The 27045-nt window shown below is 41.3% G+C and overlaps 1 protein-coding gene across 2 annotated transcripts in view; it reads left to right on the forward strand.

Moving 5' to 3' along the window:
- Window positions 1-3054: 3054 nt before the first annotated feature.
- Window positions 3055-27045, forward strand: part of ctdspla (CTD (carboxy-terminal domain, RNA polymerase II, polypeptide A) small phosphatase-like a) — a 33131-nt gene continuing 9140 nt past the window's right edge. The window contains exons 1-4 of one of the 2 annotated variants that reach the window (XM_083901664.1): window positions 3055-3554; window positions 21976-22142; window positions 24154-24180; window positions 26791-26892. In XM_083901664.1, the coding sequence (XP_083757790.1) occupies window positions 3479-3554; window positions 21976-22142; window positions 24154-24180; window positions 26791-26892 (372 nt within the window). In that variant the 5' untranslated portion in view covers window positions 3055-3478. The remainder of the gene's footprint in view (window positions 3555-21975; window positions 22143-24153; window positions 24181-26790; window positions 26893-27045) is intronic. The other variant, XM_083901665.1, reaches the window with a different exon arrangement.

Below are 27045 nucleotides of genomic sequence, written 5' to 3' on the forward strand. Positions count from 1 at the left end.
CCAGTGTTTCGTCTGCTCCAACACACCTGGCCTGTTATCATGCTCCTGCAGAGCTTGTTGACGAGCTGAGCGTTTGAATCAGGTGTGTTGGAGCAGAGGAAACATCTAAAAAACATGCAGGTCAGTTGATGCACACAGGACCAGGCTTGAGAAACGCTGTGAAAAAGATCATTTTATGTATTCTATCAAAGTAATGTTATTAATTCAACAATACATGGCTGCAGGGCAGTGGCACTTCATTTCCTTAAAGAGAAAAATTGTCAGAGGCCTGAGGTGATTAATATTGAAGTGAATTTTCCTGTTTGGTTTGAATGAATCATTTGGCTGCCTTTGACTCTCTGTATAATCATATTCAGTGTTAAATGTGCACACTCTGGGCCACTTCTTAAGCTATTATGTGCTTCAAGGTCACTTCAAACCAGTCTTGCTGTTGTCCTCTGACCACTTACATCAACAAGAGAACTGCCTTTCTCTTTTTTTTGGACCATTCTGTTTAAAACCCTAGAGAAAATCCCAGTAGATTAGCAGCAAAGTCACTTTAAATCACCTTTATTCCTCATTCTGATGCTCAATTTGAACGCATATATATGCACGGTTGCGCCATGTGATTGATTGATTAGATATTTTGGATTTATAACTAGCAGGTGTGTACAGTGAGGCCATGAAATGTGACTGTTGAATATGAAATGGTAAAATAACGATTATCAATAATGCTAATCCCTCAATTTTGACCATTAAACTGCGGATCAGAATACGGTAGAATAGCAAGTCTCCATGGGGCACACCAGGAAATAAATACAGTAGATAAAAGAGTAGAGTTTGCATGTTCTCTCGGTGTGTGTGCGTGGGTTTTCTCCAGGTTTTCTTCTCCCACTGTCCAAAAACATGCAGATTGTGGGATTAGGCATTAGGGATTACGCTCTAAATTGAGCGTATAGTTGTGAGAGTAAGAGTGGATTATTGTTCGTGGTCCTGTGATGGATAAAGCGGTAAAAGATGTACGGATAAATGTATGTTCATACTCTACAATCAGCAATTCCTCATCCTGTGCAGTTGTACGCATGCTCTGTCATCAGATTTCAAAGTGACCACACGCTCTCTGTAACCTGAGAGAGCGCCTCTGTCGTGGCTTCATCTGTGCACATAGATTATCAGAGTGTTGGTCAGGAGATTACATACTAATCTGTGTGTCTCTCAGGTGTGGTGGGTTGGTGGTTGTGGTGGTTGGGGGTCATTTAGGGCAGCGTGGGCCTCAGCGGCGTTAAAAATTGACAGGGAAGGTGAAGAGGGACAAACGCTGTGACGCGTCACTGCTTGGAAATGGACCAGAAAAACACTTTATCTTCCTTGTTGTTATTCCTTGGTTTCGCTGAGGCTGAAACAGCACACGAATAATGTTTGTTTATCAGCGCATGTGGTTGTGGTGGGTGGGTGGGGGAGGTGTTGTCTTTAGACATCAGATCCAAGGGAAGTGTCGTACGTACGTCTGCTTTTAGCCTGGACTGTGTTATCATATTATTTTTAGAGTTTGAAAGAGAGGCACTTTTTGGCACCAAATTTGATGTTTGTGAGCTGCATTATGAGAATGAAGTCGTTTTGGAGTGTGGCCAGTAAAGTCTGAAGACGTCTTATTGAGATGTTTTTTTGTCAATATGAGGGCTTATTTTTCTATTAAAGCCTCTGAAGTCACGTTTTTACATCGCTGGGCTGTAAATGCTGTAATATTCTACTTAAATATATTCTATTTACATCATATAACTGCTTGTGCAGACAGTGTTGAGTTCATTTTTATGAATTACTCATGTGTAATCATTATTGTGTTAGTTTGTGAAGCCTGCTTCAAAAAATTGGGATACCCTTGTGTACAGTATATCCCTTATAGAAGAATAGAAAGGCCCATAGACGACTATTTAGACAATAGTTAGACAACTAACTGCTAAAGAAAATTGTTCACTCTCTCTTTTAAACCAGATGTTATTATTTATTTGGCAAATAACAACCTGAATTCACCTTTTTATAACTTGGGCTTCTTCTCTGAGAAGTCAGAAATGAATCAAATACTGTGTTAAAACGAAATGTTTAAATTAAAAATCCATCGATATAAGATTAATAATTATGCTTCTACATCCTGGTGAGTTAATAACCATGAGAGAAACATACAAATAAAGGATTTAGATCATTACCAATGCTGTTAATTTAGGGCAGCTGCAGCTTTGGCAGGTGATCTCATACTATAATAATAATGTGTGTTAAGCTCTGTGTCTCATTTCTGTGACTCTGAACCACTCAGAGTCACAGAAATTAATAAATGAATATCTTTATTTCGGTTATAAAAAGTAAACATTAAGCTGAGATTTCACACAAATGTGCCAATCACTGAAAAAGAGAATAAACCGAGGCACATTTATGTTTGCCTTATATCCTGGGCAATACAATGGAAAAGCCAGAAAATCATAATACATAATATCAATTCATCATTTGATAGTTTACAAACATAAATAATCCTCATAATAATAAATTATTAAAGGCGCCGTTTGTAAGAATGTGGCCATAAACGGTTACTACATTCAAATTCAAAATACAGAGGTCTTTTAGGTTTTGTTTTTCTGACGTAACTGGCAACCCGTGGTTGCTCGGCAGCGGAGACTCTACCGACTGCAATGATTGGTAGACGGCGGTAGGTGGCGCCACATGCCAAAAACATGATTTCAAAACATAAACATGATTTGCAGTCTGCAAAAAAATTTTTTAATGCAAATATTTTGTCTGTACTGTTGTTGTTGGTGAGTTCAGTTTGTTATATGAACATTATTCCTGAGTCTCTGTGACATATTAGGAGGATTTTATGACCAGTTGATTTAGATTTATTACATAATGCACCTTTAAATAAAAAAAAAAATATTATTTAGTAAGAAAAAAAAAAAAAAATTGTTGTTGTTTGAGCCCGTGGCAGCAGGAGGACGCGGTCCCCATCTGTGGGTAAACACTGTAACCGAATCACGCAGTTGATATTGTAGTGAGTGGAGTGGAGCGTGTACAGTAGCAGCAGGAGGAGGAGGAGGAGGAGCAGGAGCAGGGTGATCTGCTGCCTGCCACAGCAGCCACAGCCACGGCAGAGACGCACGGCGGCTCCAACGACGCAGCAGCGCTGCTGACGCTTTATTATCGGGACTGTTTCTGTGTCACCCTCATTTTTTTTTTTTTCCTTTCTCCTCCCCAGCTTCCGCTTCGTCTTGCTCGTGAGCTCCGTGGAGTGGAATGGCACCACTGCTGCTGCTGCTGCTGCTGCCATTGGCTTCCACCTGAAAGAAGCAGAGAGGAGGAAAAATGGGATTTTGACGCTGCATCCAGTTGTTAACTGTGCGCGCGAGACTGTAGCAGATCATCGGTGATGTTTACCACGGAATAATAAACAACAACAACAACAACAACAGTGAAGCCGAGCGAGCGAGAGCGGGGTGCACAACATCTCGTTTCCATGGACAACACGTCCATAATAACACAGGTTGCAAATCCGAAAGAGGAGGAGAGCATTTGTTCAAGTCCAGATAAAGGTACGGCTCGTTTACGCACGCACGCACGCACACGCACGCACACACACACACACAGAATCCAGGCATGTGCACTTATTTTTGCGCATCTATTTTGGCGCAGACACATTGTTTTGCGTTTACTCTGATCTGCAGAACCTCAGTGCACAGGGACTGCAACAACACACACACACACACACACACACACACACACACACACACACACACACACACACACACACACACACACACACACACACACACCAAAAAACCTCCATTGTTGAGCAGCTGAAGCAGAGAAACAAGAGGCTGTGATGAATTAAACACGGTGTTGTTTGTGTGCTCTGTTACTTTGTTGCCAGGTGATTCTTTGTTTGTTTTTTTTAATGTTAAATCTACTAAAAAATGTAGTCTGGTTATGTGGTATTTTAGTCTGTGGGGAGTGTGTGTGTTTACTACAGGGGGCGGGTCCTCCATGGGTGCATCACTGACAGCATTTTCCCCCAAATATCACCATTGGATTAACTATTTCTGCTTAATTATGTCATATGTGGGTCTGTTTATCAGCTCTTTACTCCATGTTGTCCAAACCTCACCTTTGAAGTTATTGCAATTGTTAAAATAATCCAACTTGAGTCCAGATTAATGTCTCATCACGGCCAAAAATCGGAATCATTTCCTCCACGAACTGTAATAAAATCTGTCCTTTTCTTTCTAGAGTTAAACATAAATAACATAAAAACACACACACACACACACACACACTAAAGTCCTGCCCCGAGAACAACAGCTCAACAGCTGCTCCACAGATTACAGAGTCCGCATGAGCGAAAACACATTTTCTCCTTCTCGTTTTTTTATAGACACCTCTAACCATGTGGCCATGGCATCACTGAATAATCTTAATCTCCCCCCCTCCCCAATCCCTCTTCTTATGAGTCAGGACCTTTTCATTTCACGTCGACTCTGACAGAGTCAGAAATGCCCCGTGTGCCGTGTGGGCACTTTTTTGAGAAGGAAACTCCAGTGTGTGTGTGTTTCATATTTATGAGATTATGAGATGATGGGGGGGGGGGGGGGGGGGATTGTCAGTGGGAGATTACGCACACCCGTGATCCCACTGATCCACAGGCTTCCCGAGGGCCGGAGGGAGAGGACACATTTTCCTTGCTGCACCCCCCACGGTGACAGAAAAGGTCACCTTCCTGCATCACTGACAATTACATGAACCACACACACACTGCGTCATTGATCCCACAGCTGGTGCTTGTGAAATTACCTGTATATAAACATATATATATATATATATATATATATATATATATATATATATATAACTGTAATTAAATGTCAAAAAAAGGGTTTGATTAATCCTTTATTTGCTCTACAGTGACGTATTTCAGCTTCCTGCGCGATCAGAGGGACCGTGATTTATGTGACACCGCGTAATAATCGATCCCTCGTCGGACTTCCTCATTTCCCCCCAAAAACTTCTCTCTCTCGTCTGCAACATCCTGCTTTGTCTTGGACAGTAAATCCCAGATGGTTCCAGTGGAACCCGGCAATTAATCTGGCAGGATTAAAAACCAGGGTCCACACACACACACACACACACACACACACACACACACACACACACACACGGACTCCCTGTCCTTCGCTGTCAAAGCAGATAAACAAACAGAACTTGTTGTCCCGGACACTTACTCTGCACACACACACACACACACTGAATATTTCAGTCCAGTCTATTTCCAGAGCCCTATCACTTCCATTCCATGCGAAGACGTTAGCTCATTAGAGTTTTTTTTTTCGGTCGTGTGGACAGGTGCAGATTTTTTCTTTTTTTTTTACCTTTTTATAAATTATGGATTATGTTAAATGAGGTGAGGATGGGAATGGTAATGTGGGGCACATAGATATGTGAACATAGATGGTGAGGATGAACCGGCAGCAGAAGAGGCTTTTTCTCGTCTCCACATTAGTTTATTTGGCAGCCGTTTACTTTTGTGGGTCTGATGCAACGCAATGTAATGACTGGACTGGACTCACAACACACACACACGGACTCGCTTCACAGATCACACAAGGCTTCGCTGCTCAGTCCCACAGGTATCGCTGAACAATCCATTTAACGTAATGAGATTATCTCAAATCTGAATTTAGCTCTTCGCTCCTGCTGGACGAGCTTTGACAGACGCAGAGCAGCGTGTGAGGCACATAATTCTGTCTGTGTTTCACTCACTGATGTACAACACACAGTTAAAATAAGGTCAGTCGTTTTGTCCGACAGCTAGCGATGGTAGATTTTAGCCAATATTACTACAGTTGTGCATTGTCCATTGTACTTGTTCAGCCGCTCAAATAGGGCTCGAAGAAACGGCCGCACCCGAGTCTGTGAAGACAAAAGAAAATGTTTTATATTCGGTGCAGTATTGAGCTGTATCAAGACTGTGTCGTTTGTGTAAACTGTGCTGCTTCTTTCACACGACTAAAGAACAAGAACTAAAGTCTTTTTAGTACGTGATCGTGGTTTCCCCAAACCCTCATAGGTTTGTCGGTTAGAAAATCTTTGCGTTCCGTTTCTATGAATCCGTCATGTTGGCAGGCATGTTGATGCAGCATTAAATGAACGTGACCGGTGCTGGATTCAACCTATAGGAGTTTAAATCCGCGGAGATCGACCACTATATCGCAAAACTTGACAGTAGGGTTGGGGGGAAAAAATCGATTCACAAAGGAATCGCGGTTCTAATCATCCACGATTCTGAATCGATTCATAAACTTCAAAAATCGATTTTTTTATTTTTTTATTTTCTATTTTGAAAAACCACACAAAACACTAGTTTGTGTTATTTGTGTACAGTTCAATTGTGTAACTTCTGGGAGAAAAAGGCAGCTAGCCTTAGCTTTTATTTATACAAGTATATAAGTTATATTTTTGTTTTGAATTAATAAGTAAACTTTTGTCTTAAGTTTGCCTTTGTGTGATCACATTATCACATTATCTTATACAAACTGTATTGTTTTAATGCCATCATTTGCCTTAACACACTATGCATTGTATCAATTTTTGAATCGAGAATCGTTTGAATTGAGAATCTTATGAATCGGATCATGACCCTAAGAATCGGAATCGAATCGTGAGCCACCCAAATATTCACATCCCTACATGACAGACTGTGTTGAAACAGACCTGTAGTATCCAGACGTCCCACGTTAGCATTGATTAACCTCCGCTGTTTCTCTGGATCTGTGTGGATCTGGTTAAATGCTCCCGTTGCTGACTGTTTTGGCTTCCCGGGATCCCAATATCTTGGCCAAGACACAAGTTTGACAGACATTTTGGCCTGATATTTATGTCTTGTCTAGTATATATACGTTCTATAGAGGTTGAACAGCGCCGTTTCCTGCCAGAGGCCGTTACTTTGCTTTTGCCGCACAACTGAAGCGACTGTGAGTTTTGGCCTGGACCTGGAGGTCTCCTCTGGCACGAGTTAGCGCTCTCGCTAATGGTGTAGCTCTCTGCTGTCGTCATGAGCGACCTGGAAGCGAAGGGCAGACGAGGATCTTAAACTCGGCCCCTGCTCAAGACGGCAGATTTTCAGGGCGTGACTTGTGTTCCTCGTTAGCCGCCATTGTTTACAGTTTGAGACGTGAGAATGGGGTCGATGGACAATGGCGCTATACCAATGTCATCCCTTGCCACTTCCACTGAGCTCTACCCGATATTTTGCATGTTCAATTGCGTTTAAACTTACTACTGAAGAGCGATTGGGGACGTGAGCGGAACCAGAGTTGATCAGGGAAGGGATGTTGAGAGTACTTTTGTTGAGAAACCATAACTTGTACAAGCCGAGTCGATTCTCTCTTCTCCGCCATGACAGGATCTCTGCTTCCTGCGTCCAGTCCGTGGATCGTCCGTTCCGTGCTTCCTCAGAATCCAAACTTTGAAACTCGGTTCCAAAGTTGCTTGTGTCTGTGGTCTCCCATGTTTGTCAAACGCAACTCGGATATTTTAGCGTTACTTTAAAAAGTTTCCCCCTCCTTAACGACAACCGAGCAGCATGTGAAGGAGCTGGCTTATGTTTTAATCTGGATTTGTAAGTGATGCCTCGTGCACTTGAGTGAATTCTTGTTGAGGCAGAGTGTTGTGGTGAAGTGTTCACTCCTGACTTGAAAGGCCCTTCAAATGCAGATTTTTCAGGGGTTCACTTCAAACGCGGAGGGCCATGAGATTCTCTTACGTGTGTGTTTTTGTTTTCGGCTTTGTTAAATCAGAGTGAGAAATGCAATAAGGCCTCCACTGACATTGTTTACCTGCAGGGTTTTGCTCAAATGTGGTTGGTTTAATTTAAACAGACAAAGGGACTTTCTGTCTGTCTGTAGAAATGACAGCGAGTGATTCTGCAGCATCTTAACTCCCTCTTAAAGGATCACGTTAGATTGCTGTGTGCATATACGGTAAAGTCAATATCCAGGGCACCATTTTGACAGAGCGAGAGGCTCGATGTGAAGTAAGTGCGTGTCCTCATTACAGATTTATGAGCCCTGGTTTCAGCCAATGCTCGGTCCAACAAAAAAAAAAGAAGCAGATTATCTGCATCTCTGAGGAAGTGTTAGGGACTTGGATGTTTCCCTGGACATCTGCGTTCCTGTGGTCCAATGACACACGAAGGCGAGGGAAGAGCCTGAATGTCGTTGTTCTGCTTGACTGATGAAGCTCGTTAAACTGTCGAGTTTGTTTGGTAATTGAAGTAACCAGCGGGGAATTAATTGTCCGCGTCTCGTCCCTGCATTATAGATGAACCCGTGAAAAGACAATCGCCAGTTATTGCTTTCCAAGAAACACCGGCTACAGTAATGTCAGAAGAAAAGAAGCTCCAGGCTGCTGCCAATCCCAGGGTCAGCAGTCCATCACAGGGCCACACAGAGACAAACAACAGTGTCCAATTAGTCCAATTCTATCTATTATATTCCATATCTTACATTTTTGTCAGAGTTTTTCTTCAGACTGGGACGCGTTGAAATAATCACATTCAGAATAGTAGAATAAAACAAGCTAATTTTCACAAACTAACAAGCTCGTCCCAAAATACGAATGCTAATGCTAACTATTACAGGGACACATTGAACTAATCTTATTCAGAATAGTAGAATAAAACAAGCTAATGTGCACAAACTAACAAGACCCTCCTAAAATGCTAATGCTAATGCTAACTATTACAGGGACACATTCAACTTATCTCTTTCAGAATAGTCGAATAAAACAAGCTAATGTGCACAAACCTACAAGATCCTCCTAAAATGCTAATGCTAACTATTGCAGGGGCAGGGACACAATGAACTAAGCTCATTCAGAATAATCAAATAAAAGAAGCTAATGTGCACATACTATCAAGATCATTCTAAAACACTAATGCTAACGCTAACTATTACAGGGACACATTGAACTAATCTCATTCAGAATAGTCGAATAAAACAAGCTAATGTGCACAACCTAAAAAACAAGATCCTCCTAAAATGCTAATGCTAACTATTGCAGAGGCAGGGACACAATGAACTAATCTCATTCAGAATATTCAAATAGAACAAGCTAATTTGCACAAACTAACAAGATCCTCCAAAAACGCTAATGCTAACGCTAACTATTGCAGGGGCAGGGACACAATGAACTAATCTCATTCAGAATATTCAAATAGAACAAGCTAATGTGCACAAACTAACAAGATCCTCCAAAAACGCTAATGCTAATGCTAACGCTAACTATTGCAGGGGCAGGGACACAATGAACTAATCTCATTCAGAATAGTCGAATAAAACTGGCTAATGTGCACAAACTATCAAGATCCTCCTAAAATGCTAAAGCTAATTGTTGCTGTGTATTGTATTGTATTTCCAGAATGTCTGCTTTATTGTTGTAGTATTTTATGTGTATATTTATTTCATTTAATTTGTACTGTTTTATTTATATCTGTATCTTAGCTCTTGTTTCCACTCATGCTGTACTTCTATCCTACTTGGCGTGGCGCATCTGCAACAAAAATGGTTGCTGATTCCGACGTAGGCTACGCTGTGGCAGACTTTGCTCGTGCTAACATATTAGTGTAAAAATGCCACTTTTTAAGTGTAATAATGACCCACTAATGGTCATTTCTCTCACAGTTAGTGGCCTTAAAAATAGGAAGAAGCCTGCAGAGAGAGAGAGAGACAGCGAAGGCGACGCAATCCCACTGCAATCCATCCTCAGTGAGGCCACAGGGGGAAAGATTGTGTGTGGGTTGACTCTTTTCTTTCTTTACTCCTTCACAGGCTGACTGACTGTGGCTGTACTTATTCTGCCTTCAGTCAGAAGTTTTAAAACAGAGTTGTTACACGGCTGCTGCTGCTCTGAAGTCCATGCACTGGCTCTTCAGTTTAAAATAGACTGTTGATATCCCCGTTTTATTTGTTTCCACTGTTAGGATTCAACATGAGGACAAAAATAAATGTAGTTTATTCAGCGTATGACCTAAAAAAAAATGTACGCACTGAAGTTGTTTTTGTGATTTGTGTATTTCAGCTTTCACTTGTCGTGTTTGTCCCGAGAGTCACACGAGGACAAGTTCCCTTTTCTCTTCCTGTTCACACCGAAAATGTTCAGTCCTCTGTGACGAGATGATCGTTGGTTAAGTGGCGGTGAATGAAATCTAGAGTGTGTACTTTTTCTTATTTGCAATGTAGCGACCGTACCATATATTTATATTATTGAAGCTCCACATTCTCTGTATCCTGTGTAAGTGTGTTTGTGCCCTGCTGGGTTTTTTCTGGGGCCTCTTGTTTTATGTCTTGTGTTCTTTGGACCATGTGTTCAGCAGCATTTTTGGAAGTGTTACGATCAGCTGCGGCCTCGCGTGTGGAGGAGCTCACTTTGCTGTGTGTGCTTGTTTTGGAGCAACTTATAGTTATATTTCTAAATTAAAACAAAGAGACGAGTACTGTCAGATTTCGTGCAAAACATGTATTGGAATCATATTCTGCTCATTCGGTTGGTCATAAATTGGATGTCAAAATGTACGTTAGTGCATTCTGGGACTGTCGTGGTTAAGGAAGCGGTTGCAGTGTCCAAATTGGCCGGTGCCATGTTGACGTTTTGCCACCAGGCGTCTCCAGAAACCAGGCTCCTGTTGGATGATACCAGCTGTCAATCACACTTGTGCTCAAAATGGGAACATAATTTAGAAATTTGTCATCATGTTCTATTGAAGGAGACCTAAAAACCAGCAACTGAGACCATGGGAATTGACATTTTTGTTGGGTTAGGGTTAGGGTTACCCTGTTTCTCGAACCCTGTCCACTAGACTGGGTTCAATTGGGGGTTTCAACATTCAGCCGGTCCGAGTTTGCTTTCACACTTTTGCACGATAACATATTCCCCTCCTGGCCTGAGGCGGCGCTGCATCAAGAATTACTCAAGGAGAGCAACTTCTGTTTCCTATCGTTCTGCATGCATGTATGTTTTTGGTTGTGTTGTTTTTCCCACAATGCCCTGCGTTGTCGTCCGCTTCCTGCGTTTGGTTCGATCGATCATTCACTCCACGAACTACAATGAACTACACTCTTAGAAATAAAAGTGCTAAGTAGAACCATATAAGGTTCTTCGGCTTGTCCTCATAGGAGAACCCTTTTTGGCTCCAGGTAGACCCTTTTTATAAAGGTTTCACCTGGAACCCTGTTGGAGGGTTCCACCAAGAACCATTTTAAAACCCTTTATTCAGGAAAGGGGTTTTAAAGGGTTCTCTGGATCAAAATGGTTCTTACTGGAACCATTAGTGTTACCAAGAACCCTTGAAAAACAGATCAGAAGCAAATGGTTCCAGGTAGAACCTCAGCCCTAGTAGAAGGACCCTTTTGGAACCCTTATTTCTAAGAGTGTAGGGTTCGGCTGTGAATGAGTGAAGACGATTACCATGTCCCAGCGGCCTGGATGAAACCCCCGTCTCTTACAGACATCGCAGATGTCACAGGTTAGGATTAATTGAGCCAAAACAGACGTTGTCAAAACAGATCGATACAGTCGGAGAAAGGTGGAGCTGTGGGCTTGCTTGTGTACGGAGAGGAGAGAGAGAGTGTTGCAGGGATGGCCTTTCTGCATATTTTGCCCTTTTCTGGTTGGCATTCATCGTCCCCGTAATTAGCCGTCTAAAAGGGAGATCATGTTTTGTGCGTAATGATTTCCTGTCAGTCACCTGGTCTGAATTGTGCTGCGTTCCACAGACTGACAGCAGGAGCATGGAAAGGTTTTTGTTTTTTTTGTTCAAACAATGGGAAATGTAAATATACACGGCTGTAAAACACTCACAGAGAGGTATTTTTTTTGTGTCTGTCTATCTGGAGGTAAAAAGGTGAATAACGGTTGGCTGTAAATCTCCGGGGGCGTTAAGTAGGACATGCTGTGTGTGTGTGTGTGTGTGTGTGGAGATGAATGCCGCTCAGCCAGCAGTGGCATGGGAAACAAAGCAGGACGCGCTCGCACCGACACATGGGCGGCGATATGATGACCTAGATGTTTGTTTCCGTTCATCTGAGATGTACATTAATCGGATTGACTATTTTTTTGCCTGCTGTTTTTACGGATCGCGGCGGTTATTTTCTCGATGAATCGTTTGGTATGGATTTCTTTGTTATGTGGAGCAAAGAAACAGAGAAAATATTCACATTTAAGAAGCTAAAACGATCAGAAATCTTCTTTTAATCACGAAAAAAGCTTCAAACCGATCGATCGATCATGTCACGCTACAACAACGCAAATCTCATTCAGAATATTTGAATAAAACAAACTAATGTGCACAAACTAACAAGATCCTCCTAAAACGCTAATGCTAATGCTAACGCTAACTATTGCCTTGTATATTGTTTTGTGTATTCCAGATTGTCTGCTTTATTATTGTAGTATTTTATTGTGTATTTATTTCATTTCACTTTTACGGTTCTCGGCTATCGTTCTACGTGCACGTATGTTTTTGGTTGTGTTGTACCCACAATGCCCTGCGTTTGGTTCGGTAGCGCATTCACACCTCCCCAAACGAACCGAAACTTTCCGAGCACATGTTACACAGTCAAGTCACTAAATGGAGAAGTGTTACTGGGGCGATTGTATAATGTTTCCGTTGTCATGGCGATGATGCTATCAGGGTGGACTCAGCTTTGACTCGGAAACCAAAGTGACAGAGCTTTTAGTGATTAGTGTGAATTATTATCCTCTTTGTCTTTAATGAGTTCATTTTAGAAGTTCTAGTTCAAGTGTTATGGTTAAGATCAGTTCCAAATTGCGTTCATTGTTGTTGAACTCGAGCAGAAGTCACATCTAAGCTAATTATTTCCCGGCACGGCCTCGATACGTCGCGATAAGACTCACCCGATCGCGCCTCCTGCATCACGTCAGAAGCTCAGAGACTTCGCATGACAATCGATACGTGGGTTAATCTCGGTAAGCCGCGTCTTGACTGACTCGTCTATAACTGCCAGTGACATGAGGTCATATAGGATGCATATATATGTATATATATATATATATATTTAGGTTGGATAAGCAGGGAAATGAAGCCAGAAGGGCAGCTGAGGGTCAGTCAGTCTGTGTGTGTGTGTGTGAGAGTGAAGGCATCTGCTCGAACTAGAGAGTGTTTTCCACAGGCTGTAATTTTCACCCCGGCCTCAGCTGTCTGTGTTGGGAAGTAAGGAGGCTTAATGGCAGTTTATTTACCTCATGCTGAGCTATTATTGCCCCGGTGACCTCACACACACTGACACTGATGCTCTTTGTGTATAAATAGTGTTTTTTTTTTTTTTTAAATCAGATCTGATCCTTTCAGGGAGGGATTGTGTCCTTTTCTGCTGATCAATAACAAAATAACACTTTAGATTAGGGAACACGTATTCACCATTAACTAGGTGATTACAGCCATGCTTATGAGTCGCATACTAGCCCTTTATTAGTAAATCTGAAAGGTGCATTATGTAATAAATCTAAAGCAACTGGCCATAAAATCCTCCTAATATGTCACAGAGACTCAGGAATAATGTTCATATAACAAACTGAACTCACCAACAACAACAGTACAGACAAAATATTTGCATTAAAAAAAGATATTTTGCAGACTGCAAATCATGTTTATGTTTTGAAATCATGTTTTTGGCATGTGGCGCCACCTACCGCCGTCTACCAATCATTGCAGTCAGTAGAGTCTCAGCTGCCGAGCAACCACGGGTTGCCAGTTACGTCAGAAAACAAAACTTAAAAGACCTCGGTGTTTTGAATTTGAATGTAGTATCCGTTTTTGGCCACATTCTTACATATGGCGCCTTTAAACACCTTATATAGGAAAAATCATGTCATAATAGAGGTAGAATCAGGTTATGTAGAATAAAGGACTAATCCCAGAGGTAGTATGCACATTATATATGCTAATAAGCACCTAGTTAATGGTGAATATGTGTTCCCTAATCTAGTTTAACCCAAAACAAATCTGCAGAAGGATTACTAGAGAAATGCTTGGTTGTTAAATCTTATCCACATTTTCTGACCTGAGCTTCTCTCATCAGAATATCAAGGACAGACATGTTTAATATTTAATACCTGGCAAAATGACCAAAGGATATTTGACTTTATTAGACTCTTTTGTTAGTTTTCTAACAGTCATTGCCAATGCTGGAGGAGTCATTTCTCTTTATTTTCCATGATCGGACATCGTTTAGTCCATGAGATGTCAGGAAATGTTGATAATTCTCTCTCAAACTTGGTAATAATGATGTTCTCAAACATCTTGTTTTTGCCCACAAACCAAAATGACTTCAGTTTTGAAGGATTTCTTTGCTCTATGGAGAAATGTGAGGAAAATATTCACATTTAAGAAGCTGAAACAATCAGAAAAACTGGTTTAAATCCTTAAATCCTCCTTTAAAATATTTTGAAAAACACAGTTTTTCTACAGTTTCATTTCATACACACACAAAACAGCCAAAAAACGATTCTAAAAACCCGTCTTCCCATCAGTCAGAAGGCAGGGATTCAAGTGTAGGACGTGTGACCAGCTGCTGAAGGCATAAAAAACAACATCACACACAGATTAAAACACTTCTCTGTTGCAGCCAAGACAGAAAATAAATAAAAACGCGCGATCGTCATTCCAGAATTGCACCGTACTGAATCACCTGCGTGAGTATGAAGCTGCTTCTGTCCCAGGATATCACTAACATCAGCAGAAAGGAGGGGGAAATCCTTGTTGTTGTTGCACTGTGTCAGCAAAACAAGCCTGTGAGAGAATTCCCCCACAGCAACAGCATCTGTGATCATGATCCATGAAAGGAAAGTGTGAGCAAAGGCTGCTAATAATAGCAGCTTTTTCATCTTCCCCTCGACTGCATTGATTTTGTACCATCATTGTTTTGCAGATGAGAGTCAGGGGCTGTTTTGTTCTTCATCTTTAATTAAAGGTGCAGTGGTTCAACATGTCTTTCGGGGGGTTTTTGATCAACAATTCCAACCGAGAATAATTTATGATATTACAAAGGTTTTATACGTCTCAAAGTGTGTTTTGCACACAATACTTTGAAGTGTTGCCTCAGATTTTCATATTTCTTCTTTAAAAACTACAATGAACTGGTTTATTCAACTTTTTCAAAGGTGTTTTAAAATCAGTCAAAACTTTTTGATTCCAACCTTCACCTAGTCTGCTCTCTGTTTACATGCTCGAGTAAATGCGGTCAACTATTTAGATAATCGATTAATCGGTTTAACCCTTTAAGGAACTACTCAACCATTTGGTCGACCACACTTTAAGTTACTATATCTCATTGAAAAATGCATCAAACTGAACTCACTAACACTAAATTAACGTGACTTAATGTTGTACTTTATGAATTATGCAAACCAGGTTTATTATGAACAGACGTCTCAACCGTTTGGTAGAGGCCTGTATCTGAAATACTATAGGGTCTAATAAAAAAAAAAATCTATATCTATGTATCGATTGTCATTATTGTTATCATAAGTAAATAAAATAAAATTCTGAAAAATGCAAATAAATAATTTTTCCTTAGCTTTTTTTTTGGTGCGTACCTTAAAGGGTTAAATGAAAATTGAAAAACAAAAGCGGATTCGTCCAGTTTTGATTTTTCTATCTAACGCATTTGAGCACAATACTGAAAATAGTAAAAAAAAAATAATAATAATAATAATTACCCATCAATAAAACTAGTACCACGAGCGGTGAATGAACGGGTTTGAACACGTCAGGTATTTTCAGTACTAGTTAGTTATTTTCAGTACTAGTTAGGTATTTTCAGTACTAGTTAGTTATTTTCTAATTTTCAGTACTAGTTAGTTATTTTCTCATTTTCAGTACTAGTTCGTTATTTTCAACACTAATTATTTTCAGCAGAGTCCTCGCCAAGTTTCGAGGGGATCGCGCCACGTACGGCAAAGTTAGAGCGCACTTCCTGTTTAAAATGGCTGACTTCCTGTTGGTCAAAGGCGTGTTGTTTTTCGTGCAGATTGGTCAATGTGCAGCTAAATTAGGGGGCACTTCCTGTTCGAACCCTCATAAAAGTGAACTAACGGCACACGGGTTCTCTTTATGACTTTATCGTCCTTTTCCTCACTCTCAGCTTCATGCTCTCCCTCCCTCCCTCCCTCCCCGGCTGTTTTACCTCTGCTCAGGTTAAGTACCTGGCCGTGCCATTTAAAACCAACCTGTTTTCCATCTGAATTATTCACGCCACCTTCACATGGTCTGTTCTCACATTTACCTCCACGTCCGCCTGGGCCGGGACGACTGTACGCTTTTCCCGGCTGGACGGTCAACTAACTGCTGTGAGACTGCAGGTCGAGGCCTTGTCACAGGATATCTCGGTTATTAATCCACGGTTGCCACGCTGTCATGTGCGGTGTAAGTCCGTTATATATCGTAACACATCGCAAAATCACTTTTTTTCTTGATTAACAAGCAGTTTACAAGTGTTTAAAGGCGCCGTATGTAAGAATGTGGCCAAAAACGGTTACTACATTCAAATTCAAAACACCAAGGTCTTTTTGGTTTTGTTTTCTGACGTAACTGGCAACCCGTGGTTGCTCGGCAGCTGAGACTCTACTGACTTGCAATGATTGGTAGACGGCGGTAGGTGGCGCCACATGGCAAAACGTGATTTCAAAACATAAACATGATTTGCAGTCTGCAAAATATTTTTGTTTTAATGCAAATATTTTGTCTGTACTGTTGTTGTTGGTGAGTTCAGTTTGTTATATGAACATTATTCCTGAGTCTCTGTGACATATTAGGAGGATTTTATGGCCAGTTATGTACATAATGCACATATTTTGTTTTCAAGACATCCAGAGTCCTCCTCAATAGCTCATAGTTTTAGCTGTATATATATATATATATATATATATATATATATATATATATATATATATATATATATATATATATATATGTATGTGTATGAACTGTATATACATACTGTACACGCTGTGCTTTTGAAGCGACAGTGGAGGAGGCCGCCTCAAAGGTCTCGAGCTAAGCCGAGGATCATATTCCCTCTTGGAGCCTGGCATTATTCCACACTGGGTCACGGGGGTGATTATCTCTTCCTGTCAGGAATGCTGAGAATTTCCTGCATTTTTTTTTTTTTTTATATCCCTCTTCCGGCCTTGTTAGTGGTTGTGGCTGAATGTGTGTGTGTGTGTGTGTGTGCAGGAGCCCAGCTGGCTCTGATTGATGCGCGGGCCTCCGCGTCGCCGCCGCCGTCGTCGTTACCTAATGTTCAGCGGGAAGCGTTCAGCGCCTCAGATCAGGGGAATTATGATGAATTGAATGAAGTGCATTCAGCGGGTAAATATGATGTCGCACCTGCTCTGAGGAAGCTGCACGTTTGGTATCTGTCTCTCCTCCTGGGAGCTTTTGTTAGATTAATCCGCGCGTGTTTGTCGCTCTGTCGCTTCACGTTTTAAACCGGACCTCAGCGATTCACTCTCTCAATTCCCCAAATTTAATAGAACGCTCTTTTTCTGAGTGCGTGTGAACGTGTGAACTTTTGCTCAAACCTTAACTCCCAGCTTTGTTATTCGTGTCAAAGGAGAGAGAGGAAAGCTCTGTTTGTGCAGGAGCAGGAGGAGGAGTATGAATCAGACCCAAGTATAGGCTGTCTCGCCACAGTAAATCTCCCCACCCTTTCTACGCCCTTCTCCCTCTCTCTATCCCCTCTCTTTTTCTAGCTCCTTCTACTTTCCCTCCCACCTGCTTTTCTGGAGCGGTCGATCAGGACGACCGATCAGGGCGCGAAAAACGGTACACGGAGTTAGGAATGACATCACGGCACTGAGGCCAGCTCAAGGGGGGAGTTAAAGATGATTCTGGGTCTTTGGAAAAGGCAAATAAAAGCTAAATATTATGTCATTAGCAGCAAATTGTCACATTTGAGAAACTCGAACACATAGACGATTTATTACCTTTGAATTAATGAATAAACCAACGATATTAAACCACCAAACAATAAAGCAATAACCGGGCGATAAATTAGACTCGTGTGTGACCTTCAGTGTGAGCTCTATCACAGTTTTCTCTCGTCAGATCAAAGGTTGACTCGTCAATAATTCAATATTAGCAATTCTGCCTGGTGTCAATCAAGTGATCTGAGAGAGAGTGAGGGAGTAGGCATGGGATGAGAGACTTTGACCAATCGTACGTCAGTACAGAGAGACGGTGAGCTGCTAGTGGCTGGATAATTAATACAGGTCTCTTTGGTGGAAAGATCACGTGTGTTTTCAGTCTAAAGCCCCCTATTTTGGTCGGTTTTCCATTACAATATAGTTCCTCCTCAAAGTGGGCGGAGTCATCGCGGCACGGCTGCATGAAACTGCCGTTTCTTCGTTTTTTTTATACGCAACGCAAACGCACAAACGAGTGACTTGTAAAGCAGTTGTTTTGGGCGTAACTGAATCATTAGAATCAGTTCATTAAAAATAATCGTTCAGTATTTCCGTCCGACGCGAATATTGAGAATTGTTGTGCTAAATGTCGGAGATTAGCGCTAAAATTTTAACCGATCTACAGTTCGCAATTGTTCAGTTTGATGTCTGACGACGTCACGCTTGGCGGGTACTAAAAAAAAAGCACCAGGTACCAGGTCGTATCGCTAATGGACCGTACCAAAGCCAGTCGAGTTGCGCTAGTGTAAAAGCATTATAGCGTCCATTTCACCCCGTGCCCATACCACTTCCTCAATTTTGTAGGGGTGACCAGATACTGGTAGGATGATATGTAAGAGCTAACTAGCTCTTCACTCTGTCACGATGATGCGTCACGTCTTTAATGGTCGTCTGTTTTTATTCGCCGTCTTCTAACTCTCGGCTACAAGTGGCAAAGAGATCAAATGAAACGTTATCGCTGCCTTTTTTCAAAGAGCGTCGGTCGATAAATGCACTGAAACGAGTCTCAACATCAGCAGGCTCTCAGAGATCGCCTCGGGTCGGGTCGTCGCGTACCAAAAACGAGCGCTCGCCTTACGAGAGGAGCTCGGAGGACGAGTCTGTGCGCTGAATATAAGCGCGTGCTTTTAAGTTGAAAATATTGACTCTACACTTGGAGCCGGAGGGAAGTCGGCTTTAGCACGTTGTCCTTCTTTTACATCTGTGAGGGAAGAACGGTGAGCTGAGGATGCAGAAAACCTGGCTCCTGGTATCACACGCCGCCTGTATGAACACGCCAAACTGCAAAAAACGACGATTCCAGCTAAAGTTGGCTCTTCACAGTCACAACACGACGAGTTGTCCGCGACTAAGAAGTGACCTTTGGAGCAATCAGAGCGACCTGAAACGCCTCGTCGAGCGTAATTGCACTGTCACATTTTAAGCCTTTGTTCTGGACTTAGGTTCAATTTTTATCCTCTCATTCTCACCTCAGAGAAAATAGAAGATTATTATGAAATCAGAATCTGTCGGCGAGAGAGAGAGAAACATCCGTGAAGGCATAAGAGAACCTTTCAAGCCCACTTGTTTCCTCCTCTGTCGGTGAGAAAGTAGGCCATGGACTTCAGAGACGAGGAGGAGGAGAAGAAATTATGCAGCTGGGGACGATACGGACAAAAGTATTGACCAACAGATACTGTAATGACGCATTTTTGCAGCTACACTGCCGGTCAAAAGTTTGGGGTCACTTCGAAATGTCCTTATTTTTGACATTTTTGACAACATTTTGAAGTGTTTCGTTGGTAGATTTGTGTCCATTCATTCGTTCTGGAGAGCGTTTATGAGGTAAAGCACTGACGTTGGACGAGAAGGCGCCCATCGAGCTCCCGAAGGTCCTCGATGGGGTTAAAAAGTCAACAAATATGACCTTTGTCAAACTGTTTCCACAAAGTTGTCCAAAGATAAAGAACTGAGCTCAAAGCCTGATTGAAACACCTTGAATTCACTACTTACAGTAACGGCTGTGGCCAAATACTCTGACATGACACCAGTCCATCACAGGGGCTGTGTCTGCATTAAATATGATGCAATTTGGTCTATTTTCTTCTCCGTTGGTGATTCTTAATTAACCGCTCTACAGTCCCAGAGAGAGCTTATCCTCTGTCATGATTACTATTTCTGAGTTCTTGATTAATCCACTCAAATAACATGATTCAAGATTCAAGAAATGTCTTTTTGTAATCATATACAGTCTCTTCTTCACTGTCCCATAATGACTGCTTATTTATTCACTGAGTAACTTAATCTGACAGACGTCACGTGTCATAATCACCCGAGCGTGAAAAATCACTGTAGTTACAGCGTCAACGCACATCCTTTGTGCCATAAATTGACTCGTTGTTGTTGTTGTTGTTGTTGTTGTTTCATTCCAGCGGTGGAGAGAACGAGCGCCGCCCGCCGTCGCCTCGTGCGCCGACGCTTTCTTGCGAGGGCCGTCTTAATTTGGGATTAGTTTATTTTAGCGCGAGAGATTGGAAGCGGGGAAACCACGAGACTTGTGCTCTTCTGCAAATACCAACCCTAAACCCTGCACTCACACACTGATGTGTCCTTTGTTTGAGTTTTTTTTTTTTTTTACCAAAAACCAAAGAAGTGTAAAAATTCGCTCAGTGGGTGATGTGGTGAGATTATATATAAATTATTTAAATTTAAATGTGCTGCTATGCACATTTTAGTTCCCTCTCCAGATTTAGACTCGCTAGTTTCCTTTTTTTTCCGCGAGTAACCGACCGTTAACTGTTAATTATACTGAATTTCCCCAAAAATCATTACAGTTGTACTGCAGACACTTTGCATGCCGTCAATCGAACAATCGAACATTGTCCACGATACCAATGATATCACGATGCAACGATTCTGTGATAATCTGTGTATTGCAAGACAATCGTAGGCCGATACATCAGGATATCTGTTAACGTGTAAACTTCTCTATTTATTCACAACATGGAGAACAAAGTTCATAAAGACTATGTAATCCCACTGTAAACTAGAACTGGAACTAAGGATTATTTTCATCATCGATTAATCTGTCGATTATTTTCTCTATTAATCCAGTAATTGTTTGGTCCATAAAATGTTAAAAAAACGTTGATTATTATTTCTCAAACTTGATATAAATAATGATGTTCTCAAATGTCTTGTTTTTGTCCACAAACCAAAATGACTAATTTTTAATTAGTTATTTGTTATAAGGAGCAAAGAAACTGGAATATATTCAAACTTAAGAAGCTAAAACAAAAAGTTTTAATCATAAAAAAACGCCTCAAACCGATTCATCGACTGTCAAAATAGTTGATGAGGGTAACTTCTGCCAAAGTTTACATGAGTAAAATGAGTGAAGCTGATGTGGACAGTTTACTTTCAAGTGCCTTAAAGGTCTTATATTATGCAAAATCTACTTTTTAATCATTTAAATCCTTATATTTGGGACTATTAGAGGTCCTATCAGTCGGCAAAGTGTGAAAAAAGATGACTCAGTCATGTTTTTGTGGTCCTCCTCAGTCTAAGTACAGGAGATAAAACACGCCATGTTGACTTTGGCGCTCATTGGGACGTCACAATGCGCGAAATTCCTGGAATTGTCCGCTCTTCTTGGCTCCACAGTGCAGCACAGAGTTCTACACAAACTTCCAGCCTCAGAGGATTTACCTGTCCAGTGGATACGTGTTATATATGACGGCAATGTGCCTGCTAGAGCCTGCAAATGATCACTTTTCCAAATGCTAACTGCTGTTAGCTCCCAGTAGCCTCTGTGGCTGATGTCATTTCCTGTCCCTTAAGTTTCATTTTTACTTTTTTCAAAAGAGATTCTACTAAAGTGAGCGTTCTGAACAGATCCCAGGACGACGATATATCACCAACATATGGATTTTGACGCACCTTCTACGGATTATAACGTAATCTAAAATGTTCTTTTGTCTGTTTTGGTCGTGTGTTCAGTCTCCCAGGCCAACAGCAGCCTAAAGAAGCACCGCAGCCGCAGCATCTTCAGCCCTTTCTTCTGCTGCTTCCGCAACTACAATGACTATCACGTGGAGCCGCCGTCCTCCAACAACAAGGCGCTGTCTCTGCCTCCACCACCGGAGGAGAACGGCAGTCCTCCCAAGGTGAAGCTCACGTTTTTTTGTTTGTTGTTTTTTTTCTCTCACATCATCATTGGCCGCATTCCAAATCACAAACCACGTGACTTAAAGAAAGAAAGCAACACCCTGTGGGGACCAGTTGTTTTATTACAGAGGTCCTTGTTTTGACTCGAGAGGCTTTTGGGTAACGAGGAACATTTGTTTGGTTTGGTTACAGCGAGGTTTGTTAGGGGGGGTTTGCCTCTTCCTCTCTCTCTCTCTCTCTCTCTCCCTCTCTATCCGCACACATTTTTCCAGCTGCCTCAAACCCGTTGAACCCCAGCGCTTGTTTACCATCCTCTGCTCGACCAAAGAAAAAAAAAACGGGCTCGCTTCCCATCTCGCATTCTTCGATATCTGCCTACGCACACGCGCTTGCACAAGTTTCACCGTATGACAACACATGTACACACACACACACACACACACATGCTCACACTGCTGCTTCTTTAATCCCCATGAAGTGAGCCTTGTGTGTCATCGTGTGATGGATTGCTCCATCCCCCCTCCCTCCCCCCCTCCCTCCCCCTCCCCGCCTTTCCACACACTGACTAGTATAGTGAGGATGTGTGAAGCGAAAACTTTCTGCCCGTGTGAGAAAAAAAAAAGGGCGCCAAAACCTCGAGCTCCTCCACAAACACGGCGTTCTGGTCCACGTGGATATAAACGGCTTAGTTTCCACTCATGTTTACCTGTAAATGCCTCTCATTTAGAGCAGGAATGTGTTACACATGTGGTCCACGGAGGCAAAAACCAGCTCCCGTTAAGTCACAGTGAACCCAGAGAACCGATCATATCATGTCATGTTATCGTGGGGTTGTGTTATATTCTTCTTTTAGGGAGAACAATATTTGTGACACAGGTGTCTTTGAAATGACTCAGCAGGAAGTACATTTGGATGTGGCAGCGTGGGCGACAGGTGTGAGATTAAAGTCTGAATTCTGAGATTAAAGTCAGAATTATGAGATTAAAGTCAGAATTATGAGATTAAAGTCAGAATTAAAAATTGAGATTAAAGTCACAATTCAAAAAATTATGAGAATAAAGTCAGAATTCTGAGATTAAAGTCAGAAATCTCAGGTTAAAGTCAGAAATATCAGATTAAAGTCAGAAATCTCAGATTAAAGTCAGAAATCTCAGATTAAAGTCAGAATTATGAGCTTAAAGAAAAAAAAAATCTGAATTCTGAGATTAAAGTCAGAAGCCTCAGATTAAGGGTCAGATTTCTGAGATTAAAGAAAAGAAATCTGAATTATGAGATTGAAGTCAGAATTATGAGTTTGAAGTAAAAGTCAGAATTCTGAGATTAAAGAAAGTCCGAATTATAAAAATGAAGTCATAATTCTGAGATTAAAGAAAAAATCAGAATATGAGAATAAAGCCAGAAGTCTCAGATTAAAGTCAGATTTCTGATATCAAAGGAAAAACATGTGAATTATGAGATTAAAGTCAGAATGATTAGATTAAAGTTAAAGTCAGAATCCTGGGATTAAAGGAAGTCAGAATTCTGAGAATAAAGTCCGAACTCAAAATTCTGAGATTTCCTCTGGTGTTTACTTGTAGACGCCTGTCATTTAGAGCAGGAATGTTCTTCCACATGTGGTCGACGGAGGCAGAATCCAGCTCCCGTTGAGTCGCAGTGAACCCAGCGAACCTTGCCATAAAAAGCCTTGTTATGGAGAGGAGGTTTTTTCTTGGGCTCTTTGCCTGAACTCTCTGCTCTCAGCAGTGCACTGGAGCTCTGGCCCCCGCTGTATTTGTTACTATGGCAGCTGTTTGTGTTTTTGTTCTCACTGTCTTTCCCTGCTATGCTGAATGAACCCCTGTTCCCTCTGTGTCTCCTCCTCCTCTTCCTCCTTGATTCAAATATTGATGTTCTTCCCTGCAGCGATTGATCACTGTTTGTGTTTCTGCTTTTCCTGTCTCTTTTCCACACCGTCCCTTTCAATCTCTTTCCCCCTCTTTTTTTCTCTCTCTCTCTCTCTCCTCTGTCCAGTGTGACCAGGTCCAGATCATCCCCAGTGTATGTATTATTATCTTTCATGTTTCTGGCTGCATGTGTCCAGCTTTACTTTGCTTCTCTATGGTGTCCTCTCTGACATCGCAGCATCGATTTGTGCCGTTTATCCTCCACTCACACACACACACACACACACACAAATCCAACATGTGGTTATTACAGTAATTACGGTAATTGCGACAAAAACTCTAAACAAATGTTATCCTAAAGGTGCATTATGTAATAAATCTAAAGCAACTGGCCATAAAATCCTCCTATCGTGTCACAGAGACTCAGGAATAATGTTCATATAACAAACTGAACTCACCAACAACAACAGTACAGACAAAATATTTGCGTTACAAAAAATATTTTGCAGACTGCAAATCATATTTATGTTTTGAAATCATGTTTTGGCATGTGGCGCCACCTACTGCCATCTACCAATCAGTTGCAGTCAGTAGAGTCTCGCTTGCCGAGCAACCACGGGTTGCCAGTTACGTCAGAAAACGAAACGTAAAAGACCTCTGTATTTTGAATTTGAATGTAGTAACAGTTTATGGCCACATTCTTACATATGGCACCTTTAAATGTGTTTTATACTGTTCAAATTTCAAATGTAGGTAACTACAGTGTTTTTTTCCCTTCATTTTAAATTCTTAATGCACTATTTATACTGATATTTTGAGGCGTTAAAGGGTTAAAGATGCCACAAGGAGGAGCCTTTATCTTTCCAGTCGTTCCACAACCTCAGGTTTTTGTTGTTGTTGTTTTTTGTCACATGTTTTTATAACATTATTTTTGATAATATTGTTTAAAAAAAATTTGTTTACTCCATATATTACAGATACAGTACTGTACCTGTAGAAGGCTCCTCTCCATTCACAATAATGAAAAAAACAACAATTTTAAAACATATTCACAATGTTAATGGAAATTATTTTTATTATTTTATTATTATTATTTATATGTATGTTTATGTATATATAAATACATAATTTAATTTAGTCATTGGGTCCATAAAATGTCAGAAAAGTTCAATTTATGTTGAGAAACAAAACTATTTAAGAAGCTAAAAATCAGTCAAACCAATGAATTGATTATTAACTATTTAAGTGGTTGACGGTTAATTTAGTCGTAGATTAATAATCTGTTATCAATCTACTGACCTAATTTAAATGCAGAAATCTTACATATTATGTCTTTAAGGAGGAGCATTTTGTGCAGCTTCTGTGTTGCAAAGGTCAAGGTCTCCGTCCGTCCGTCTTTGCGTTCATGTGTAAATCAAACATCCATCACGTGTCTTGTCAGGACGCCGTCGCAGGGCCCCGTGTGTCCTTGCTCTCGCGCGGTGATGCATCAGCACGTCGTCCCACCGTCACACACATGATTAATACCTCGGTCAACACTAAAAACAAAGACGTGCAATAAATGGTTTGAGCAGACTGAGCAGAACACTGGTGTTCGTGTGTTTAAGAGACAAAGTCCTTGCTTTCACCTCTGTAGAGATGTGTGTGTATGTTACGCTATGTTATCTTGAAAACTCTTGAAAATGGCCCTAAAAAGACACAGGAAGTGCTTGAACTTTCTCCAAGAAATAAGTTAACGCAGGACAACTCGGTCAAAGTCGGTCTTTTCTGTCATTTTCTCACTTTGGTTGATTTCCCAGGCGTAACATGGTTAGCTCCTTCTTAACTTTACTCGCTCATTGTTCTGCAAGGAATCTCACGTCGACCACGCACACAGTGTCCACAGCACCCAGTCATAATTACTAGCGGTCGACAAGTGTTTTCAATCTTCTATGCAACTCCCCTTTCGCATTCCTCCAATAGACAAAGAGTCTGCCATTCCAGGCGGTGTTTTCACCGCAATACACAATATACAATACACTATACACAAAGGACCTGGTATTCTGTGTTCGGCAGGTATAGGGCGATGGGCAGTTGAGAAATTAAATTTACCATTACACTGTCCACTGTCTCTCTGTCCGCCGTCGACGCGAGATTCCGTGCAGAATAATGAGCGAGTAAAGTTCAAAAAGAGCAAGCTAATAATGTGACGCCCGGGAAATGAAAAGTCCATCGTTTCTGTCTCAACCAAAGTGAGAAAACGACAGAAAAGACTGACTTTGACCAAGATTTCAAGGACAATCGCTTGTCCAGATGCAGCGCGTGCTGCGAATCAATCAATAAAATAATAAAATAAGCTGATTCGGTCCTTGTGCTGATTCAAGGACCGAATCAGCACATTCGGTCCTTGAAATTGAGGGAATTGCTCCCTGGAAAGTCCATAAAAAGTCCTTGAATTTGTGTGGGAACCCTGTAGTACTCACATCAACCACATATTATAAACAAACCTCCCATAGAGTAGAATTTATAAAGGATCCCTCAATCAAAATTTATATTTTTGTACTCATTCATTTAATATAACGGAAAAATTCCCATAATTGACGAATCAAATCTGAAACTCCTTTTGTGCATCTGTTGTCAGCCACGTTATCAGAGAGAGTGAGCGTAGGGATTTTATCACATCATCGTTGTACTGATACATCTCTCAGTTGACTTCAGTGTGTGTGTGTGTGTGTTTTTGTGTGATTGTGACGTGTGTGTGTGTGTGTGTGTGTTGTCTCCGCAGCCTCCGGCCAAGTTCCTGCTGCCTGAGGTCAGTATAGAAGACTACGGCAAGAGCTGCGTGGTGATCGACCTTGACGAAACACTGGTACACAGCTCCTTCAAGGTACTGCACCACACACACACACACACACACACACACACAATCGCGCTCATGTTGTGTTCTTGTTTCACTTGTGTAATTCCACATCCTCTGAGGGATAATGGGATTAAACAGAAACAAATCCAGAGGATGGGTAAAAAAAAAATAAAAAAAATG

This window comes from Microchirus variegatus, assembly GCF_963457635.1.
Source record: "Microchirus variegatus genome assembly, chromosome: 15".
Classification (NCBI taxonomy): Eukaryota; Metazoa; Chordata; class Actinopteri; order Pleuronectiformes; family Soleidae; genus Microchirus; species Microchirus variegatus.